This window comes from Phalangium opilio, unplaced genomic scaffold (genome assembly GCF_054372755.1).
Source record: "Phalangium opilio isolate 3A_F unplaced genomic scaffold, DU_Popi_V2 ptg000045l_1, whole genome shotgun sequence".
NCBI lineage: Eukaryota > Metazoa > Arthropoda > Arachnida > Opiliones > Phalangiidae > Phalangium > Phalangium opilio.
This window is the reverse complement of record NW_028324168.1, coordinates 1,602,766-1,623,631: the sequence shown is the minus strand read 5'-3', so window position 1 is coordinate 1,623,631 and position 20,866 is coordinate 1,602,766. Positions and strand designations below refer to the sequence as shown.

The following is a 20,866-nucleotide window of genomic DNA, read 5'->3' as shown; positions in this document are numbered from 1 at the left end:
AGAAACTACCCTTAAATTTTCCAAAAGGGAGGCTAAGATTAACGCGATCATTATAATTAAAGTTTAAAGCTCAAAATCACGTAATCCCCAATGCTGCCTGCATAATTACACTACGTTTACACTTCAAAGCTGTAATTTAAAGACTGTACTTACCTAAGCCTTGGTCACACCTAAGCCTAACCTCGTTGACGCAATTTACCAACCCAGGGGCCAGGGGCCAGGGCTTAGCATGATTTTCACAGCTTTCCTTTCTTTTTCTTTCCAATGCCTATTTTACATTAAAATTAATAAACAAGCATTTTCACTTAAAATAGGATTAAAAATTATGATAAATACCTTAATAAATGACCAAATATCGGTTAATTTCGCCAGCGGTTGATTCCATCGAACCGTCCTTCACCTTGACATCCTACTTCTGACGCTCTTGTCATAGCCCACTCGATCACGCGCTCAAAGCTGTATTGCTAGCTTTGTGCGATCGAGTGGGCTATGACCTAGTCTATTCGCACATGCAGCATTGTGCCGCCATAGAGTATTATTATATGAGTCGTAAATATATTTAGGACTGTTTAATGAAAGATCTGTTTTCACTCCATTAAAACTACTCCACAGAAATGTGTCTTGCTGCCATGGAGGAATATTTAAGGAGACAAAGATACAATTAATGCAATTTTCAAGGAACTTTAATTAAACTTATATTGGCTTTAATGCATTTTATTTATGACTCATACAATATTAAAATAAATCTCTATTAAGTAATTAATATAATATTTATTGTGATTTTTTAAATTATTTTTCAAGAGGTCCGCCTTTTTCTTGCCAATCTAAGAAACTTCCAAAGTAGCACCTAGCTCTGAATTATAATATTGAAAAACAGAAATTAATCTCTTCCTAATTAGTAATTAGTAATTACTATACACAGTTTTCAGACTAGGAGGATTAATACTTTGCCTCTTGGTGTAAATGGATCAATTCTCCTAGCTTGAGAACTATGTATTGTAAATAATTTGGTAATTATTTACTTTTGATAGCCAAATTTAGCAGCAATATCAAAAGCACTGGCAGCTCTACGTCCTGATCTGCAGGATAAAATTAATTTCTCAGCATCTTCAGTAAGGGGTAAAGGTTTGCCATATTTTTCTTTCACTTTCTCAGGGGGTAGATTAAAAGCCGCTTCAAGTTCCCCTACTATAAAATCTCAAAAATGATTTATATTTATCTCTTAATTAATGAAGAGTTGTTTAATTACATGGTATATTTATTGAACCAGGAATTTTTCCATCTGAAGATAATTCTTTAGGCTCTCTTACATCTACAAATGTTATTTTATCTTCTTCTAATAAGGTTTTAACTTCATCAAATCTAATTTCTGCATTTAAAAGTTTATTTTAATTTTAATCGCTCTTAGAGTGTAATAACATGGGATTTTGATTACCAGGCATGTTAACAGATTGCTGGTAAGTAGTAGTATGGGTGATATTTCTTGGAAAACCTTAAATAACAATTTTGCTGACAATAAGTTATTTCAATGACATATTGCTTTACCCACCCACTATTGTGCCTACCTATTGATTTGGTTGATAGATTTTTAAGATAAGTCACGCGTAAATCGTGACTGAAAACGTAGGTTTTGTGAAATATCAAATAATTTTGGCTAATTATAGAATTAGGCTTAGCACAAAATTGCCTAAAATGAACTTTCAGCGCAATTCTTTTAAGCATTTTCTCTGTATTTCCAAACAGAATTAATCTTTGATAAAGTTTTAATTTCGCCTACCTTTTTAAAATTCCAATTAAATCACAAAAATTAGGCTAATATTCCTATTTTCTTGTCTGCCCGAGCCGAGTTCTACCCCTACACTTCTACAGCCGTAATAAGCAGACGATCTGCAATTGCCCATTGGTTAAAAATAGTCTCGTGATGTCTACCCGCTCTACCGGCTTTTTCGGAGAGCCAATAAAAATCCTTATAGTGAGTTTGAAAATTTTTGATAGTCTGGGCCCTGATGCCTTCCCTATGAATAAAAGCGGGAATCGTGGCTCGTGTCAGGAACATTGTTTGTTCATTGTAATTGGAAACACTTATGTTAGTTGCGAAGAGTTAATTAATTAATTGAAATTAGTTACTAGCTTAATTAATCTATTTAATGGATAGGCCCAGCTTAGGATAGAGCAAAATTTGTCATCATTGTCAAAGTTGATTGTAAATCCTGAACTTGCATTTGTAGTTTAGTGTTTAATTTAGTTCAATAAAATCATGGCTTGTGCCAATTCCGGTAAAAATGAAGAACCCAAAGCAATTTCTCAAATGGTTCGAAAAATTTGCGAAGATTTGGACGCAAAGGCTGAAAAAATATCGCGGGAGATGCGTGAAGAAGTTGAAGAATCAAGTCGAGACCTTGAAAATTACATCCTGAAAGCCATGGAAGCTTTCTACAATCCTGATAGTGCTACTTCTAAGTAAGTTTTATTTGGTATTTTATCTAAGCAGTACTTGTTAATCATTATATATTGATTAGAAATGTCAAAGTGCCTAAAACTCCAGTCAAAAAACCCCTTTCACCTATCTTTAAAACAAATCCTCGAAGACGTTCATCTCTGTAAGAAGTTTAAAAATGCAATCTAGGTTTAGGGTTAGGTGAAATTTTCTTTTTTACCTATTAGGAAAAAGGCGCCCGCGTACCGCAAGGTTATTGAAGCTGCAAAAGTGAACAGCGGTGGCTCTTCATCAGCTGAAACTACAAAATTGCGTCTTTCCACATCAAGTGAAGGTTCACCAACCCCAAGTGACGCTATAACTCCTCCAAGACGAAGTACTCGTCAATCTACAAGGCTGACCAATGTGGATTTGAATAAATCTGCCAGCAAAATAGCCTTTAAAGTACCTCTTCACACGTATACAACGCAGAAAAAGAGTTCCAGACTCTCATCACGTAAAAATAAGCAACCAGCTGATCCAGTTTCTAGTGAAGGAGAAAACGTAGATGTTGCCAAAGAAAATAAACCTGACATTGAACAACCCAAGACTTCCAGATCATCCGTTTCTAGAAAAAGGATCACAAAAAATTCGTCTAACTTGGATTCTAATTCTGTTGCCGAAGAAAGTTCCGCGTCTATTGTTCCGCCACCTTCCAATCGTTCATCAAGGTCCAAATCGAATACCTCATCTATTCGTGACAGTTCCCGAGATGTCAGCAAAAGCTTCATTCAAGAAGAAGAATCCAGTACATCAACTAGAAGGTCTTCAAGGGCTAGGACGAGTAAAAGCAAGGTTGAGGATGTGCCTGTGGCCAAGAGAACCAGTTCCCGTCTTGGAAATGTGCAGGAAGAGGCAGAGGTTGCGGAATCTGTGACAAAGACTGTAACCAAGAAATCATCGCGAGTGACTAAAGTCATCACTGAACCTGTTCCAGAGAAAGCCTCTCAGAAAAGAGTGAACCCGGAGAGCCAAGATGACATTGATACTAACAGCCCCAAGAAGTTGAAATCCATGGAATCCAGTTCTGATTCAAACAATGAAGATGGAACTAAACCTACTAGATCCAGTCCGAGACTCAGTTCTAGACTTCTTCAACCAAATGAACTGGAAAATGAAGACGATCATGATAAACTCAGCGTCAGGCAGAAGACATCAAAGAAGAGTGAGACTTCAGAACCCGTTGCGAAACAATCCAGTCCCAAGAGGCCTTCAAGTTCGAAAAGCTCTGTTACTGGTCAAGAAGAACCTAGTGTTAGGACCAAGAAATCCAAGGACAGTCTAACCAATTCTGGAATTGTTGAGGATCAATCCAAGGTCAAGACAAAGAGTTTGTCCATGACCGTTGAAGCACCAATCGAGACCATTGAACCAGAAACTACAAGTGTTATACGAAGATCGTCGCGCTTCGCTTCTAAAATCATGGCGGAAGATGAACCTGAACGTCGCGTTTCATCTACGAACAAGCCTGTGCTTCAACTACCAGAATGCCAAGTTAATCTCACCATCATGGCGGATGAAAAGTATAAGCGAGTGGATAATAACAAGATGAAGCTTCCTCAGCCAACACCTCTAAATCCAAGAACCGATTTACGTTCCAAGATGCTTCCCACCATCAGCAAATCAGTCTCACCTAAAACGCCACGACAACTTTTCTCGCCATTCGTTAAACAGTCCGTCAAATCCAAGGCTGCCATCTTCGAGAATCTCCAACAAACTCCAGCTCAGAATCAAATCAAGAAGCCGATTCCTCAAACCATCATTATCAAGCCCAGAACTGATTCGTCTGTCATTGACGAAACTGAGAATGCGTCCCCTGATCTAAGAAGCGGACGTAAAATGGTCAACAAAGCCAAGAAAAGTGGTCCGGTTTTAGTCGTGCCTAAATACAATCGTATGGCAGCTTCTTTGCGAAGGAGGTCGAGCGTCAGGCTTAGCGTTGGCGCTGTCAAGAAGCAGATGGAAACTTCAATTTCTAAGACAGTTCACGAGCAAGATGAAGAAAAAGCGGTCGAAGGTGATAACGACGACTCTGACGAGTACGAATCCGCGTCTTCTGGAGAAGAAGATGAAGTTATACTTAAAAAACCTGTACAGAAACACCGTCTTCTACCATCAGCTGTCATCCTCGCAAAAACTTCCAAGAAAAAGAGCCTTCAACCTAAGGAAGTCAAGAAAACTTCCATACAAAGAACTTCGAATTCGAAAGCCACTTATCCTGGATCCGAAAATAGAAATGTAATTATTATCTTCTTCTTCTTCTTCTTGCAACTTCCTTGGCCCCAAACCCTTTTCTTCTAATAATATCTTAATTTCAGATGACCTTCGGTAGAATTGGAGCTATAACACCAACTTCATTGGCGACCACTTCAACCGGAGGTGGCATGAAAAAGGTCCTTTCCGCTGGACGAATTGGATCGGTTCAAAAGATAGCATCCGCTTTTGGCAAATCAACGCCGACAGCGTCCGTTGTTCCCAAGAAACACGATGCTTGGCTTCAAAATGAATACGAGAAGAGGAAAGAGAAGGAAGCGGCCGCTTTGCTAAAGAAGGAGAAACTGATCCAGGAAAAGAAGGAGATGAGTAAAAAGAAAAACCAAGAGAAACAAAAGAAAGTCTTGGAGAAGAGACAAGAAATGTTCAAAGCTCATCAAGAACGTAAAAGAACCATCGAATTAAGACAGGAGCAACACGCCCAGCGCAAATTGGAAATGGAGCAAAAACGAAAGGAAGAACTGGAGAAGAGGCGCAAAGACGAGTTAATTGTCAAACAAAAAATGTTAGTTAACGAAATTAATAATTAATTATCTTCGGGGTTTGTTAAATAACTTGTCTTTATTAGACAAGCCATGAAAGCCGCTCAACTGGAAGAGCAACAAAGACTACTTGACGAAGAGTCTAAATCAGCCATTGCTTGTGCACCACAGTCTCCTACGAAACCTAAAAACTTTTCTGCTACAGGGAAACCAATTCCAAAAGCGGTAGCCGCCGCCGCCGCCAATCAAACATTCAACGCGGACAGTTCTGAAGTGTATGTTTCAACCCTAATCTGTTGCGTATGAACCAGTGGTGTTGCGAGTCCCGTTTTTTCAGGTTTCGAGCCGAGTCCGAGTATCGAAACTAATTTCTTATCGAGTATCGAGCCGAGTCTCAAAAATACTTTCGAGTATGGAGTATTTAGATAGGTCAAATTTTGGTTCTTTCGAGTACTAATTATCGAGTCTCAAATATTGACTTGTCGAGTAGCAATTTTGTAAATTTCTTGAAAATAACGAAGATTTTCAATTATCTAACATCCATAACTAGTTCAAAAAGATTGTTCGTGATCAATTAAACATTGAACGGGTGATTTTCAAAATAAATGATCATGAACTCATCGTCTGCTATAGTTTTAAGCCTCGGACTCGAGTATTTGTCAGAGTATTTAAAATGTTAAAAAGCTACTCGAATCTGTCTCGAGTATCTCAATGTGTTGTTATCGGGTATCGAGTCGAGTACTCGGCTCGATACTCGAACTTAACGAGTACTCGCACACCCCTGGTATGAACGCAAACAACCTGATCTGATTAAGAGTTGAATCTGGTTTTCTTTTAACAGTGGAGTTTATGACATCACTCCGCATCACTCTGAAGTCCCTCCTCAAAAACTGACGAATCCGGAAAACTACGACATCAATGATTTAAAATCTGATGATGAAACTGATGACGAATCGGCGCCTAAAAAACAAATACCATCATGGGCCAAAGGTAACAAACAAACAAATAAATAAATTATAAAATTCATTAATTATTAATTAATTAATTAATGATAAATTTACAACTTTCTTTTCAATCAGGCATCAAGTTGCATCTGCTAGTTCGGAAACAAGTCAGATCTAATATAGATGTTGAGGAAATTTTCCCTTCTAGCGACGTCATGAGGGACTTTAACTTAGCCGATGTATTTCCGATTGTCAGACGCAGATTCTACAATCGTACCAGTTCCGCTGTCTGGCATGTTCAACCCCATACTAATTCTCCCGCTAAAGATGATGGTCATCCTTCCGCGGATGATGGAACGTCTGGACAATAAATATGATTACGTCATTAATACCACCCACCTAGTGTGTTTGGGTTTTTATTAATTATAATTATATTTAAGTGTTTATTTCTGTTGTATAAAGTTTAAGTGTTTTTTCTTTTTTTTTTTTTTTTTTTCATAATTAGTTTCATTTTTAACTTGTTAGGTTCCTTAATTTTACAAATAAATAAATAATTAATGGCGTTCAAAATTATTATTAGTCTTTATTAAAACAAGAAAATAAAATAACATAACCCTTTTCCCTCAAAAAAATTTATACATAATATATATTAATTGATTGAAATTTAATACACTAATTTCATTTCATTACAATTAAAATAAAGTTAATCGCAACACTTAATAGCCTGTTTTAATATTTTTGAAAGATTAAATAGTAATAAAACGTAATATCAATAATTAAATAATTTGCTAAGCCTTGGAAAATAAATGGCGGGAAAATTACAATTCACGTCAGCAGCCATTTTGGTTTTTGCTACTGGGCCCTTTAGACCACGCGTTATAGTTAAGCCTTGACCTAAAATGGCGGGAAAAGCCATTAAAGCAGCCATTTTGGTTTTTGCTACTGGGCCCTTTAGACCACGCGTTATAGTTAAGCCTTGACCTAAAATGGCGGGAAAAGCCATTAAAGCAGCCATTTTGGTTTTTGCTACTGGGCCCTTTAGACCACGCTTTATAGTTAAGCCTTGACCTAAAATGGCGGGAAAAGCCATTAAAGCAACCGTTACGAGGCGCTTTATAGTTAAGCCTCGGCCTTTAATAATTATTAGAAATAATTTTATTAATTCAAAATAAACGCAATCCTGATAGTAACGCTCAAGGCGGCGACAATATGCAACTTGAAAAACGACAATAATGAACTAAATAGTTGTACATTTTGTAATCACCACTAAGCAATCTTGTATATATTTAATAAACTTTCTACATTTTTATACATATTATATTTTAATTATTAAAAAACATCCAATAATCTACAAATCGTTTCTTTTTTCGCAAACTTTGCAAACGCGCACTGGATGGTCCCAACCCCTAGATTTGACTTGTAATCGTCCTTTGGAGCAGGGATCACAAATGCCTTGTCCACATCCTCGACAATGATGCAATGGAAACTTGGGTGAGAAAATTACTTTACAAAGAGCGCAATCTTTTATTTGCTCATCGGGTACCCAATAATCGGGTCTAGCCGCGTCTTTAATTAACTCTAAGGGGTAATTAGTAATTGTCGAAGCCACGGTCCCTATAGTGTTTTGTAAAACTTCAGCGGCCACTCTGACAGTAATGGCCTCTTCTTTTTGAAGTCCACCCGCGTTACCGGCTTCCGAACCTTCGTAACAATCGTCGCAAACTCTAACTGGGGTTGAACCCCAACCGCGTTCCGGTACTGGTTTAGTTTTAGTCGAACAGTCGTCGCAAATGCCTTCCCCGCAAGCTCGACAGTGGTGTTTAGTTTCCTCCTCGAGGCTTTTCAGGCAAACTTTGCAGTTGGTAATGTCAGAGTTAGGTTTCCAATAATCGGGAGCGATTTTATCCGCCATCCACGAAGAAACCATCCTCGTTGGCTTAGCGCCGATGCTGCTAACGGCTTCCGATAGGTACCCAACACTGTCCAAGACGCGCCTAGCGGCGTTTTGATTATTTTGATTGTACGCGGCGGAACCAGGCCAGATATGCCTTATTTCGGTTCTGACAGCAGTCTCCCACGGATCTTTATTGCCATACCAATACTGGCGGCTACGGTAGATAACCCCGCAATTGGTGCATTCCAGGACATATCCTGTCCAAGCGTACTTGGCGATTCCCAACCAGGAACTCTCTGACGAGGCTGAGGTTTTGGGTATGACTACGACAGTTTCCCCTCTCTCGTAGCAAACTCGGCAAATGTAGATTTTGTTCTCGTGTTCGCTTTTGTATCGACAGTTTGAAGTTCCTTGGTGAGGGACACCGTCTTGAATATGGTTCATGCTCAGAGTACAGCGAGTTTCGCACGACAAACAATTGGCGTTGCAAGTGAAATATTGATCAGGAAAGGTACTAGGAACTGTCTTGTCAATCTGTCCGCTAAACTTGTCGTTCAAAACTTTGAGGGCTTTATAAACGACGCCAATTACTCTGGCGGATCTGACTGAAAGGTTGTTCAGTTGCTTTTTAACCGCGGCTGATAGCTCGACAAAGGATGTTGGAGGCGTAGTTGTCCTTACACCGACGTATTGCAAGGCCGAGAAAGCGTCGATGCTTTGGTCCAATGTATGAAACCGTTCTTTAAGCGCGTCTTCGCAACTCTTCTTTCTGTCCCCGACAAGGACGTGTGTATGCATTGTTTCTTGGAATATTATGACTCCTGGTCCCAATGAAGATAAGGGTCCCTCGAAGTTGAATCTTTTTGACGCGGCCTTCAATTCGTGACTGAAGTGGTGCGAGTAGGCCTTTGACGCGTCCCCCAGGAAGGTGAACAAGTCGTTCTGAAGTCTCTCGGCTCTTGTACGATAGATTATAACATCCGAAACCGCCAGGACTTTCAACAGAAGTCTGGTTCTTTGGTGTTGGTTACTCGTGGTGCCTAACAGTCCTTCAGTATCCAAGACTATGGCATTGTGGACAGGGTCAAAGGCGGCCCATACTCCGATGGTGCAGGACACTTGGGTGCTTGATGTTTTAAATACTTCTTTTCCATTGAAGAATGTGTGGTTTAGGGTATGACTCTTCCCCGCGCCTGTGTTCCCAAAGATTGAGACAACTTTCACCATAGTGTCGTTTTTACAACCCAATGATTTGATGAAGTCACATTCGTCATCAACTCTTAGGGCTTCCGTGTCATCGATTAGCAGGAAGCTTCTTGGCATATCGGATAATGTTTTGGCTTTTCGCCTGGAATCTTCAATGACGTTATAGATATTACCAACTGAAGCCACATCAGGGAAGCTAATACTTTCCAAAGCCATTTCGTTTGAAGTGTTTCTAATTGAATGAAATTCCGACTGCTGTTCGGATATTCCGTTGTTACCCAAGGAATCAAAGGCCCCTTCAAATACAGATGCTAGGTATTCCTTTTCATCTGGCTCTTCTATGGAATAAAAGGAAGCGGGTTCCTCACCAACTTCAATAGCACTGTTGTGGTTAGTCAGTGAGAAATAATCGTCCGCTTCAAAGGGTATTCTCTTATGATTCTTTCCACGAAGGTGATGGAGGACAACTTCACAAGCGAAACAAAGACGTTTCTTACAACCTGTACAATACACGTCTGCGAAATTTCGGTTCTCGCAATTATGTTCTTGGCATAGGTGTTCCTTATTAGGTACTTCTAGTTTTTCACGATCGTGAAAAACGCAACGTGGATTTTCGTGTATTAACGCTTCACACACGTCACATTGTAAAGTGTGACACTGTTCGCAATTGAAGACGGCGTCCCTTCTATCTTTGCAAGCTAATCTTTCTTGACAAACCTTTCGAGTGGGTCTGGTTTTAGGGATTTTGATGAAATGTCCGGCTTTAGGCGATGTTTTAACGCTAGAAGTTGGTTTATCAGCCTTGTCCTTTGTTGTTAAAAGCTTAGAGGTCGGGTGTTGTAGTTGAGGTGGCCGAGATTGGTAGCCAGAAACCTTTGTTCCTCCTCCTAGTATCATCGAATTTCAATGGTATTGGGTTGGTCTCCTTGATAAAGTTCAATTACATATCCCTAGATATCGTTCGTTGATTAGGGATGTTCAAAGTCGTACGATAAAAGATAAACAAATTTCTATTTTCAATTTCGTCATCAAAAATTTCTCTCGCTTTGTTTGTGATTCAGCTGGATTTTTTGTCTAAGCCTAATACAGCCCTACGCTAGCCCCCTTTTCCTTGGTCTCTTCGTCCAATTACTTTCGAGAAACCCAAGTCGCAGATGCACCATTTTGTCCAATTACAATCGAGTATAGTGACGTAAACCTTTCGCGCCCTAAATTCAAAATAGGCTTAACTTCCTGAAATGCTTAGTTATTGATTTTCGTTACAGATGGCGAATACGTCGGTAACAAATGAAATAGGCCAAAAATAGACTTAGTGGCGCGGCTTAGTTGTGACTGAAAATTCTTAAGAGATTTCGTAATAATTTTTATTCAAAATGTAAATGATTTTGAGATCTCTAAGTTAATTAATGTTTTATTTAGTCTTAAGAAATTATATTATTCAACCATTACTAGTAGATTGTAATTAAAGCAGCACAGGGAAAAGCCATTAATTAAACTTCCATGTAATTATCCCTAAGAGAAGAAAATTTGGTCATTGTGCATTCCGGACGACTCTAATCCAAAAATTAGGGAAAAGGAATTATAAAATGGGAATCCCAGTATATAGTATTGAACAAAAAGTCGAAAAACAATTATTTAATAGGTTTCTTATTTTTGGTCTATTTTATAGAACCGGCCAACAACATGACACCAAAGAAAATCCCAGACCCTAGCGGCCGTCGGATGCAACACGATAGTGGGGGAAGGGCAGTAGAAGGGGTTCAACCGGCGCGAGAGAAAACCGCGTTTGTGACGTGAGGAAATCGCCTCTTACTCCCAAATCTAGTTCGACTTTGGTAGTCGCCGAAAACGGTGCGTACTTTCGTATTAGGCTTAACGCGCGGTCGAAATCGTTAATAATACCGAAAATAATTTGCTGCGAAAAAGATATAATTCTTCTAAATACCATTGGATTAACCTCGCTCTGAACCTGTCGGCACGTTTGAAAGCCAAGGCTTATCGTTTGGTGCATGGAAAATGTTTAAGTGAAAAATTGGCGGGAGTTATTACGGAATAGCTTTGACCTCGTGACCCCTGAGGATTTTTCTCGTTAATTTAAAACTGAAATTTCATCGAAAAAAAAAAAAACGATGAAGCCAACCGCTTATTTCGGTAGAAATTCGGGATGTTTTACGGTGGCGATGTTGTGTTGGTTTTGTGCCGCGTTTCTCGCCGGAGTTACGGCTGGTCCTGTAGAATCGATGTCGGGCAACTCGACGGACAGAAGTTTTTCGACCACCGAAAAGACTCAGGTTTCGAACCAAGGCTCGCCGTCAGTGTCCTGCCACGAGGTTAGGCAAATATTTGCTATGAAACAAATCGGTTCTGCGCAGTTGGTGCCAAGTTCCCAAATTAATGGTAAATATCCTTCATTTCTGACCTAACTGCAACCGTAATTAAAGCTACCTATCAAGCTATCTTAAGTCAGGTAATTCAAGTCGAAATTTATAGACTTTAAAGGTCAAACGGCTTAGTATGGTAATTCCGATGTACAATTATTTTTCTCAAGTCTTGAAATTATGACTTTGCCATTGGTTATTTCGCGAAATTTAGTTAATCATAGTTAAGTTTGGAACAAAAATTACATCATGGTTTAATATTGAACTTCTTTTCCTGGTATGAAAGAAACTAGTAAACACTTCCACACGGGAAAATAAAGTCTTAAACGCTTGGGAATATTACGAAATTTCAAAAACCAAATCGAATTTTTACAAAGGACATTCTGTCAGTCAGTATATAACCATGGCCCATTTTTACGTTCTCATACAGTTAGGCTTAACACTTAGTAATTTAGGGGCGAAATTATTGCAATATATTCAAGAAAAAAAAAACATAAAACTGTTCATTCACAAAGAAGAAAAGAAAAACATTTTATTAGATATGGAATATTACAAACCGTTGGAAGAGAATAATAATTTTTTAGGGGCCCTAGAGATAACAATTATTGTATGAAAGCAAACCCCCACTACACTACCCCACCACCGTCCAGCTGATTTTTATCTATCGCTTCGTTTTATGGGAGAAAAAAAGGCGCGAATAGTGAAGCTCTGTTAGTGTTAAGTAGGCCACTTGAAATCGTAATAGATAAGGAAGCTTAACATGCTTTTGTAACGAAAAATATTGCACCCATAACGGTCTCAAAATAAAAAATATATGCAATTTATCATTACTATTATTATTATTATTATTATTATTATTATTATTATTATTATTAATTAATGCTAATTTTACCATTACGTATGTTAAGCAAATTAAATGTTAATTTTATTGAACCAAAGAAATATCCTCCCTTAGAAACGTTAGATTGATTTTAATTGAATTAATGTATTTAGGAACAAATTTGGAAACTAATTATTAATTCTACACCCTTTTAACTAGCTTACATTGAGACCTATTTTTGGCCTATTTTTTATTCACACAACCCGAATTTTCCTACCTCGAACTTTCGACTTAAACCTGTAACATTACATTCCATCCCCGCTTGAAAAGACGTACCTTTAATCACGTGACCTTTATGGCTCGTGAAGAAAAGGTGAAACTATTTTCAATTACGCCACGTGGTTCTGATGTAAAAATTTAGCGCCATTATCTTTTAACACCCCCCCCCCCGCCCAATAAAATAAAATGCAGCTGAAATTGTTTGACAGAGTTAAATCAAACATTTTTTGATACTCTACAGGTGAATCCAATGAACTGTGTCCGTCAACTTTATCATGCTGTAACCCCAAAATGGAAGAGAAATACAGCGAAGCCGTCAAAAAGGACTTGGCTTCAATGATACAAACAGCCAGCTCGTATTTGAAAACACTCGTAGCAACTAGTGCCACGAAATTTCGCAGTAAGTTTATTTATTTATTTTTTATTATTTAATTCTGGTGTTATATACATCATTTTTACATTGCATCAAAGTAAAATATAAATTTTATGGTTCCTCCCTACGAGGCTACGACAATAACAAATTTAACACTAGCTATACGCTTACCTTGATACAAAAAAAGGTAGAAATTATTAATCCTTCAACAATTTCGACTTTAGTTTGCACCAAAGTTAAATAGAAATTCCGTGATGTTACAATCCCATATTCCCCGCCTTTACACTCACTATACACTTACCTTGAAAAAATAAATGCTCCCAAAATATTAATACGAAATATTTTGAACTTTAAATCGATATCTAAATGGAGGTATAATTTATTACGGTTCCATGTATTGAATATTAACCCCAATTCTACACGACCCAATTTATTCTTTGAAATGAAATAATTTTTAGGCTCAATTTATTGGGAGGGGTTTCTTGTATTTTTCATATATACGTTGTCATTTTTGCCCCTGTGGCCCTGGGGCCTCCTCCTCGATATGCTTCTACATATTTCTTCTTGTACTTATATGCCATTGGACCACCTCTACCTAAGAATATTTTTTTGGGGGAAAAATGATTCACTTTTGATTTTAATCTGGTATCTTATGGCAGTAACCTCAAAAATTCCTTAGGATGGGTATATAGTTTCCTGAACCTTCTTCTATGTCAATTGTATAATATTTAAGCTTAGTATCTTGTTAACAAACTTTAATTTAAAATGATGCTTAAGGCTTAGGGAAACAAGCTCCCAAGTTTACTGAAGGAATTTGTGTTAGACTTAGCGTAATGTTAACAAAGGCTTAGGTTGTTTTTTAAATTGTTACCAAGGCTTAGGCGGTTTTTTTAAATGACGACCAAGGCTTGGGCGTTTTTTTTTTAAATGATGACCAAGGTTTTGGCGGTTTTTTAAATGATGACCAAGGTTTTGGCGGTTTTTTAAATGATGACAAAGGTTTTGGCGGTTTTTTAAATGATGACAAAGGTTTTGGCGGTTTTTTAAATGATGACAAAGGTTTTGGCGGTTTTTTAAATGATGACAAAGGCTTGGGCGGTTTTTTAAATGATGACCAAGGCTTGGGCGTTTTTTTAAATGATGACCAAGGCTTGGGCGTTTTTTTAAATGATGACCAAGGCTTGGGCGTTTTTTTAAATGATGACCAAGGCTTGGGCGTTTTTTTAAATGATGACCAAGGCTTGGGCGTTTTTTTAAATGATGACCAAGGCTTGGGGGTTTTTTTAATGATGACCAAGGCTTAGGTGGGGGTTTTTTTAATGATGACCAAGGCTTAGGTGGGGGTTTTTTTAATGATGGCAAAGGCTTAGGAGGCTTTTTAAATGATGACCAAAGTTTAGTTTAGTCAGTTTTTTTAAATCATTACCAAGGCTTGGGCCGTTTTTTTTTTTTAAATCATGACCAAGGAATTTCAACATTAATTAGGCTTACGATCTCGTTATAAATTAAGGCATAGATAAAAATAATATTAAGGAATTTTAATTAAAAAAAAAACATTGCGCGTAGAAGCCCAGAAGAAACCCTGGGAAATTAGATATTTTTAAAGATAAACAATATTTATCAGTGGGGGGTTAGATTTATTCTAGTGTTATTGTCTCGCACAAATTAATAATAAATGAAAAGTTGTTGTTTTAGGTATGAATGAATTCGGTAGCGTTTTTATAAACAATGGCAGTGCCTCGCCTTCGACTGCCTTATACTCTATGGGGAAATTATTACGGGGTGCCAATACTCCTGACATTCCTGACAATATCCCCCGCAGAGTTTGCTTGGCTTGATAAAAATTTATCTATTCGCTGATTAAGACAAAAACGTTGATAGTTCATGGGTTCAGAGTCTGACTCCCTTATACAATCGAGCTTTGTTTCTTGCCCAGCCAGACTGCCATTTCATTGTAAAAATCAGACAGACAGAAATTTCGAATTCGCGTCGGCCCATAAGTCAAGAGCAAAAACGCCAATATTTATCAAGTACCCCAAGTTCTAAGTACTCGATAAATTTGAGAATCTAAAATTTCTGGTTTCTCCTAAACTTCCTATTTTGGTTCGTCACTACTACCAAGAAGCGATATCTAGTTTACTAGGGAGAAGTTATAAGATGCATAAGTATTTGCGCGCCATAGTCCCAATCCCCCTTTCAAAATACAAGGGGGGACGTAAAAGGAGGCCGGGCTATTTCGCCTCTCCTCAGTCGGAAAATACGTAATTTTCGTCATTGGCGTCGCTCTGACGTGCGTTTTCAAGAACCAATGAGATTCTGGTTGTGATTTAGAGACGGGGATAAACTCCGGACCTACGTTGGAAGCTAGAAATGTGGCTAATTTATACCTTCTCCCTAGTAAACTAGATATCGCTTCTCGCTACTACTTTGGGGGGCTTTATTTGGGGGCGGATCACTTGAAACTAAATTTGTTGTGGTTGAACGGTTGCTCGCTCGCAGACCCCATAAATTGATTGTCGATAATTAAACAGCCGTCTGGGAAAACCTGGAAATATCAGGGAATTTCTTGGGTTTAGGGAAATTGCAACGTTTAACGTTACAGCGTTTTAAAAATTAATAGTTATGAGTCGACTTCTTTACATAACAACATAAGTTCGTAAGATATGTTTACCATAAGCTTGTTAATCTCTAGTTACAAACTGGAGCTTGTCATGAAGTGATTGAAGAAGGTCATAGATTCGAGGTAAAGCGACGCCTGGTGAGGCGCTGTCAAAGGCTTAGTAATGCAGACTTAATAGGTATAGATAGACTGCAAAATTAACCACCGAGTGTAGTAGCCATTCAATTCTCGCTTGTCGTTCTGCTAGAACTAGCTCGAGCTTTAAGTCTCTAGTATTACGAAGTATAGGTAGTGTCATACTTATGGAAGGAACATATCTTATAAACTTATGATAATAAATATACTATCAATTTTAGGTAAAACTTGGAAAAATTTAACGTAAATTTGTAGCGGGCAATCGCGTATTGAGCAGCGCGAGGGGGTTATTTGCCTTAGAACTACAAAATAATTGAGTCCAACCGCACGTTGAGGATATAAAAAAAAACATAAGTTTATTTACATGAATTTAGTCAAAGAAAAACCTTTTAACCTCTCTCAACCATCTCTTGGTTAGAACTGTCTTTTCCTCTCCCTCAACCCCGGCTTAACGCCTCTCGCGGACAAAAGGGGTTTTGGGATGATAGGCGAAAAAACTTTCCATCACGTGGTCAGCGCGCAAAGCGCGGGACCCGTGGGTTTTTTGGGGCATCTCTCTTGAGATGACTAAGAGGTATTTTTCAGTAGGAAAAATACCTTTTCGATACTTTTATATTGCTTGGGGAGGGGAGCCAAATACGGGTGTTACAATACCCCCCCACCAAGCTTGGTTATACAGAGGATAAGCAAGGTGTAATAACTTAAAAACTATACATTAGCCAAGCCGATTAAAAGTAGATTAACAAGGCGTTATCATAAACCGACAAAACAAAACGAAAACAAATGATTAAAACAACGACACACTATTGGGCGATTTGAGAAATTTTAACAATAGTGAACACTAATAAAACACTTCGCGACAAAAATTTAAACAAACAAAACAAAACAAAAAACATTACGACCGAGCAAGGCGAGAAATTTCAATTCGGGTATCTTTTGATTGGGTTTGTAACGCGACGTGGCCTACCCGTACCAACGGGTGCGTGGGAAGGGGTTTTATCTCTAGTGGTTTTAGTTTGAATATCAGCCTTAGTTTTACTAGTAGATTTAGTTTTACAGGTAGTGTTAGCTGGGGAATTTAGGGTGTCATCGGTAGAAACGTCCGTAAGGTTCGAATCAGGAGGGACTGTTTGCAAGAGGTCGGACGTTCTGGCGTCATAGCGTTTTAGGTTTGTTACGTGATGGGTTCCTAATTTAACTACTTTGCTACCTCTCCTATCAATCAGAGAGTAATTAACGTCGGACGATTGTCCCTCAATTTCGTATGGGCCGTCAAAGCGTGGACACAGCTTTTTAGCAATTCTATCGTCTTTGTTAGACAAGGGGTGAGTTTTTAGGAGTACAAGGTCACCAATGTCATATGAAACGGGCACGTGTTTGGCATCGTATAAAGCCTTTTGTTTATCGTGGGCTGTAGCTCGAGCGGCCAGGACAACGTCACCGATCATGCCGGAGCGACTAACAAGCTCCTCGACGTAATGAGCTAAGCTTTCTGGTTCAGCTGACCCATCCTTTTCTAACACTCTTTGCAAGGGAAGTTTCATATCCCTCCCAGTTAACATAAAATAAGGGCTTAGGCCCGTTGTGGTGTTCATGGCGGAACGCATCGCCATGGCGAGAAGGGGTAAATTTTCATCCCACTTCTGATGTTGGTCTTCGACGTAGGTTGCAAGCATAGGCTTAATAGTTCTATTTTCTCTCTCCGTCGGATTGGATTGGGGGTGATAGGTTGTGGTATTGCTAATCTTAACGCCCCAATCGGTACAAACTGTCTTAAAATATTTCGAATTAAACTGACTTCCATTGTCAACGATTAGTCTACGTGGAACCCCATAGCGTGTGAACACCTCGTCTGTCATTTTGCGAGCTATTGAGACAGAGGTCCCAACGCGGAGAGGAAACAGTTCCACGTATTTCGAAAAATTGTCTACGAAGACTAAAAGAAACGTATTTCGCTTAGAGCTTTTTGGAAGGGGACCCATCAGGTCCGTATTTGTAGCGGGCATAGATCTCCGTCGAATCAGAGCTAGATCTAGGGGTGTTTCCAGGTTGGGGATTAGCGAGTCCCTTGGCTAAGAATTGTTGAATTAATGCCTGACTTTGTTTCTGACTCTCCATCAGTAATTTAAGAGTAGCATTTATGCCTTTAATTTGCTTTTTAACTAACAAAGGGGCCATTTCTTCGCCGTCACTACTACTGGAATTTTCATCTGCCATTGTTAACAGGTATTAAAAAAATAAAGGGCTGAGCCTTTCTTTACGCGACAGTTAATTATAAAGACAGAACTTAAACAAAATATAATCGTCTTCGAAAATGATATAGCATCAAATACAAATAAAACTGTCCTCAGTGAGTTTTTTAAAATTTTACACCGACAAAATTAAATTAGTGGTAATTGTAAATTTTCTTACTGGTACGTTATCAGTTCTTTTTGGGGATTATGATGCTTTCTTCTTTCCGGCGTGGTTTTAGCTTCGTTGCTGGTTGGCGCTCGTAGTTTCCAAGAGGCGTTACGATGTAGTCTTCCGGTCCTTACGGGTTACGGAGATATCGTGTACGGCTTATGGTCTTGAAAAAAAAATCGGGCGGAATCCTTTGTCTTCAGCAGCGGCGGTCCACGAGGGTTAGGTTTTTCGGCGGGAAAAGGGTCCAGTTGGCTCCCGTTGTTCCTTTGTTGATTATTCTCGTTTTCTTAGTTCCTCCAAGAGTTTTTAGTCTTTTTGGTCAGCGTAGTATTTCTTGGGTGCAGCATTCGTTTGGTAGTTTGTACGTAAATCGTTTTACTTTGAATTTACTTTTAATGACTAACTTAAACGTTTAATGAAAGCTGCCCGGCGCCTCCACCATATTTGTAGCGGGCAATCGCGTATTGAGCAGCGCGAGGGGGTTATTTGCCTTAGAACTACAAAATAATTGAGTCCAACCGCACGTTGAGGATATAAAAAAAAACATAAGTTTATTTACATGAATTTAGTCAAAGAAAAACCTTTTAACCTCTCTCAACCATCTCTTGGTTAGAACTGTCTTTTCCTCTCCCTCAACCCCGGCTTAACGCCTCTCGCGGACAAAAGGGGTTTTGGGATGATAGGCGAAAAAACTTTCCATCACGTGGTCAGCGCGCAAAGCGCGGGACCCGTGGGTTTTTTGGGGCATCTCTCTTGAGATGACTAAGAGGTATTTTTCAGTAGGAAAAATACCTTTTCGATACTTTTATATTGCTTGGGGAGGGGAGCCAAATACGGGTGTTACAAATTGAAATAATACGCAAGAAAACTTGGCAACTTGCGGGGTTATTATTATTAAAAAAAGAAAGCGTTTTGTCAAATTTTTCCGTAATTACAATGTAGAATTTAATCTCAGCGCCCCTATAATTAATTAGAAATTTGTCGATCCTCATAACGCCTAATTATCATTAACTCTAGACATTAAACGAGAAACATTGTATCTCGATCTTCTTCCTTAAATACAGGAAATGGCTCAATTAGATAATAAAAAAATTAGGTTAGCGTGGAGTTGGTAATTAAAATGGGATTCCTTCCTCCCCCCCTCTCTTTTTAATCTGGAGTTGTAGCTTCCAGTGATAAACGAAAGTTTTTATGTCCCTTCTTTAATTTAATGTCGTCTTTGTTAGATTTTTTTAATTAAAACTCGTGTTTTAGCTTCTGGGAATAATTTAATAATGAGGTGAGTAGGATCATTCAGTCTTTAAAACTTAATTTTCCGCCTTAAATCTCGCGCCAAATATCCATAACCACGTGCTTTTCATAAAAACAACTACAGTAAGCTTAATTTCCCGCCTAAAGGTTTCGCGCCAAATATCCATCCATGTCCACGTGCTTTTTATTATGACTAGTAAGCTTAATTTCCCGCCTAAAATCTCGCGCTAAACATATCCATATCCACGTGCTTTTCGTTAAAACAACTGAACTAGTCAGCTTAATTTCCCGCCTAAAATCTCGCGCTAAACATATCCATATCCACGTGCTTTTCGTTAAAACAACTGAACTAGTCAGCTTAATTTCCCGCCTAAAATCAGGCGCTAAAAATATCCATAACTTAATCACGTGCTTCTTATTAGAACATCTATAGTTATATTCATTTCCCGCCTAAAATCAGGCGCTAAAACTAACCATAACTTACCCACGTGCTTATATTTTAACAACTTAACGATAGAAAATTTTTTATTTGGCGGGAAATTCTCGCGCGCCTTATTTTCTTTATGTCACGTGACTAAAACAGGATGGATTGAGAAATAGTTTTAAATTACTTCCACCTACTAAGTGATTGGGAAATTCCTGAAATGCTAAAGTTCGTTTAACGCGTTATGGTGGTTATATTACGTAGGAAATTTGGCACACGGATATGCGATGAATATTATTGTTCCAGAATCTCTTACTTAAATTGTTAAATTAATCGGTTTATTAATCTAAAAAGAAATTAATATTTATAAAATAAGTGTTAGAAGGAATTTATTTAGCTTCTGAAATATTACGCTAAAATTATTATTACAATCTAGAAAATCGGATTTTTTGGTATTATCTCCTGGATTTTTTTTTTTTTTTTTTTTTTTTTACTTTGGCAATTTTTGTAATGGTTAAATCGTGACTTGGACCGGGCGAATATTTTAGCCCAAAAAAACAGGACCTGTAGACTACTTCTCTTGAAATAGTTCTTTTTTTTTATTATTTTATTTTCGTCTGTGAAGTTCGTTTAGAAGAACCGGATTCTAATTCTATCAAAAATCGTTTTTGGCACTACACCTTTTTTAATTTTCTTTTTTTTTAAATGTTTTTAATCGATATATTCAAAATTTTTATTAAAGTTTTGCCTAACGCTAGGGGTGATAATTATTCATTTTTGGAATGTTACCTCTATAAACATTGAAGCCTTATTTTAATTATCGTTTGCTGTTATTAGCCCTGAAATATTGAATTATATCAAGAAGTGATATCTAGTTTATTAGGGAGATGTTATAAATTCCCCA

General features: G+C 38.2%; 4 protein-coding genes across 7 annotated transcripts in view; 2 read left to right on the top strand and 2 right to left on the bottom strand.

The window, feature by feature from the left end:
- Nucleotides 1-665: 665 nt before the first annotated feature.
- Nucleotides 666-1,911, bottom strand: LOC149676645 (rhodanese domain-containing protein CG4456-like). 4 transcript variants are annotated; one of them, XM_089837700.1, is made up of 6 exons: nt 1,778-1,911; nt 1,566-1,697; nt 1,436-1,492; nt 1,250-1,369; nt 1,023-1,188; nt 666-853 (listed from the first exon to the last, which is right to left on the bottom strand). In XM_089837700.1, exons 3-6 carry the CDS (start codon nt 1,440-1,442, stop codon nt 790-792), a joined length of 357 nt encoding a protein of 118 aa, XP_089693826.1. In that variant the 5' UTR covers nt 1,443-1,492; nt 1,566-1,697; nt 1,778-1,911; the 3' UTR covers nt 666-789. The 4 variants fall into 4 exon arrangements, with proteins under 4 accessions (XP_089693826.1, XP_089693827.1, XP_089693824.1 ...); XM_089837701.1 differs by having other exon boundaries at nt 1,566-1,615; nt 1,778-1,889; XM_089837698.1 differs by having other exon boundaries at nt 1,566-1,889.
- Nucleotides 1,912-2,025: 114 nt separating this feature from the next.
- Nucleotides 2,026-7,491, top strand: LOC149676644 (uncharacterized). The gene is made up of 7 exons (XM_089837693.1): nt 2,026-2,460; nt 2,520-2,600; nt 2,665-4,714; nt 4,795-5,255; nt 5,319-5,507; nt 6,074-6,222; nt 6,312-7,491. The coding sequence occupies exons 1-7, from the start codon at nt 2,258-2,260 to the stop codon at nt 6,545-6,547; spliced, it is 3,369 nt and encodes a 1,122-aa protein (XP_089693819.1). The 5' UTR covers nt 2,026-2,257; the 3' UTR covers nt 6,548-7,491.
- LOC149676643 (zinc finger FYVE domain-containing protein 1-like) lies at nt 7,422-10,404 on the bottom strand. Its single transcript, XM_089837694.1, has one exon. It carries the CDS (start codon nt 10,171-10,173, stop codon nt 7,525-7,527), a length of 2,649 nt encoding a protein of 882 aa, XP_089693820.1. The 5' UTR covers nt 10,174-10,404; the 3' UTR covers nt 7,422-7,524.
- A 603-nt stretch (nt 10,405-11,007) lies between these two features.
- Nucleotides 11,008-20,866, top strand: part of LOC149676640 (glypican-5-like) — a 99,367-nt gene continuing 89,508 nt past the window's right edge. The window contains exons 1-2 of the mRNA XM_089837697.1: nt 11,008-11,673; nt 12,995-13,153. Coding sequence (XP_089693823.1) covers nt 11,406-11,673; nt 12,995-13,153 — 427 coding nt within the window. The 5' untranslated portion in view covers nt 11,008-11,405. The remainder of the gene's footprint in view (nt 11,674-12,994; nt 13,154-20,866) is intronic.

What these genes read in the sequence shown, in the direction of transcription:
- LOC149676645 (XM_089837698.1), bottom strand. Translation starts at nt 1,722, where the DNA reads ATGCTTAAAAGAATTGCGCTGAAAGTTCATTTTAGGCAATTTTGTGCT. An exon ending in GCAATCTGTTAACATGCCTG is followed by an intron (nt 1,370 to 1,435) that starts GTAATCAAAATC and finishes TTTTAAATGCAG; the next exon opens with AAATTAGATTTGATGAAGTT. An exon ending in TGGTTCAATAAATATACCAT is followed by an intron (nt 1,189 to 1,249) that starts GTAATTAAACAA and finishes GAGATTTTATAG; the next exon opens with TAGGGGAACTTGAAGCGGCT.
- LOC149676644 (XM_089837693.1), top strand. Translation starts at nt 2,258, where the DNA reads ATGGCTTGTGCCAATTCCGGTAAAAATGAAGAACCCAAAGCAATTTCT. An exon ending in CCTGATAGTGCTACTTCTAA is followed by an intron (nt 2,461 to 2,519) that starts GTAAGTTTTATT and finishes TATATTGATTAG; the next exon opens with AAATGTCAAAGTGCCTAAAA. An exon ending in AATACCATCATGGGCCAAAG is followed by an intron (nt 6,223 to 6,311) that starts GTAACAAACAAA and finishes CTTTTCAATCAG; the next exon opens with GCATCAAGTTGCATCTGCTA.
- LOC149676643 (XM_089837694.1), bottom strand. Translation starts at nt 10,173, where the DNA reads ATGATACTAGGAGGAGGAACAAAGGTTTCTGGCTACCAATCTCGGCCA.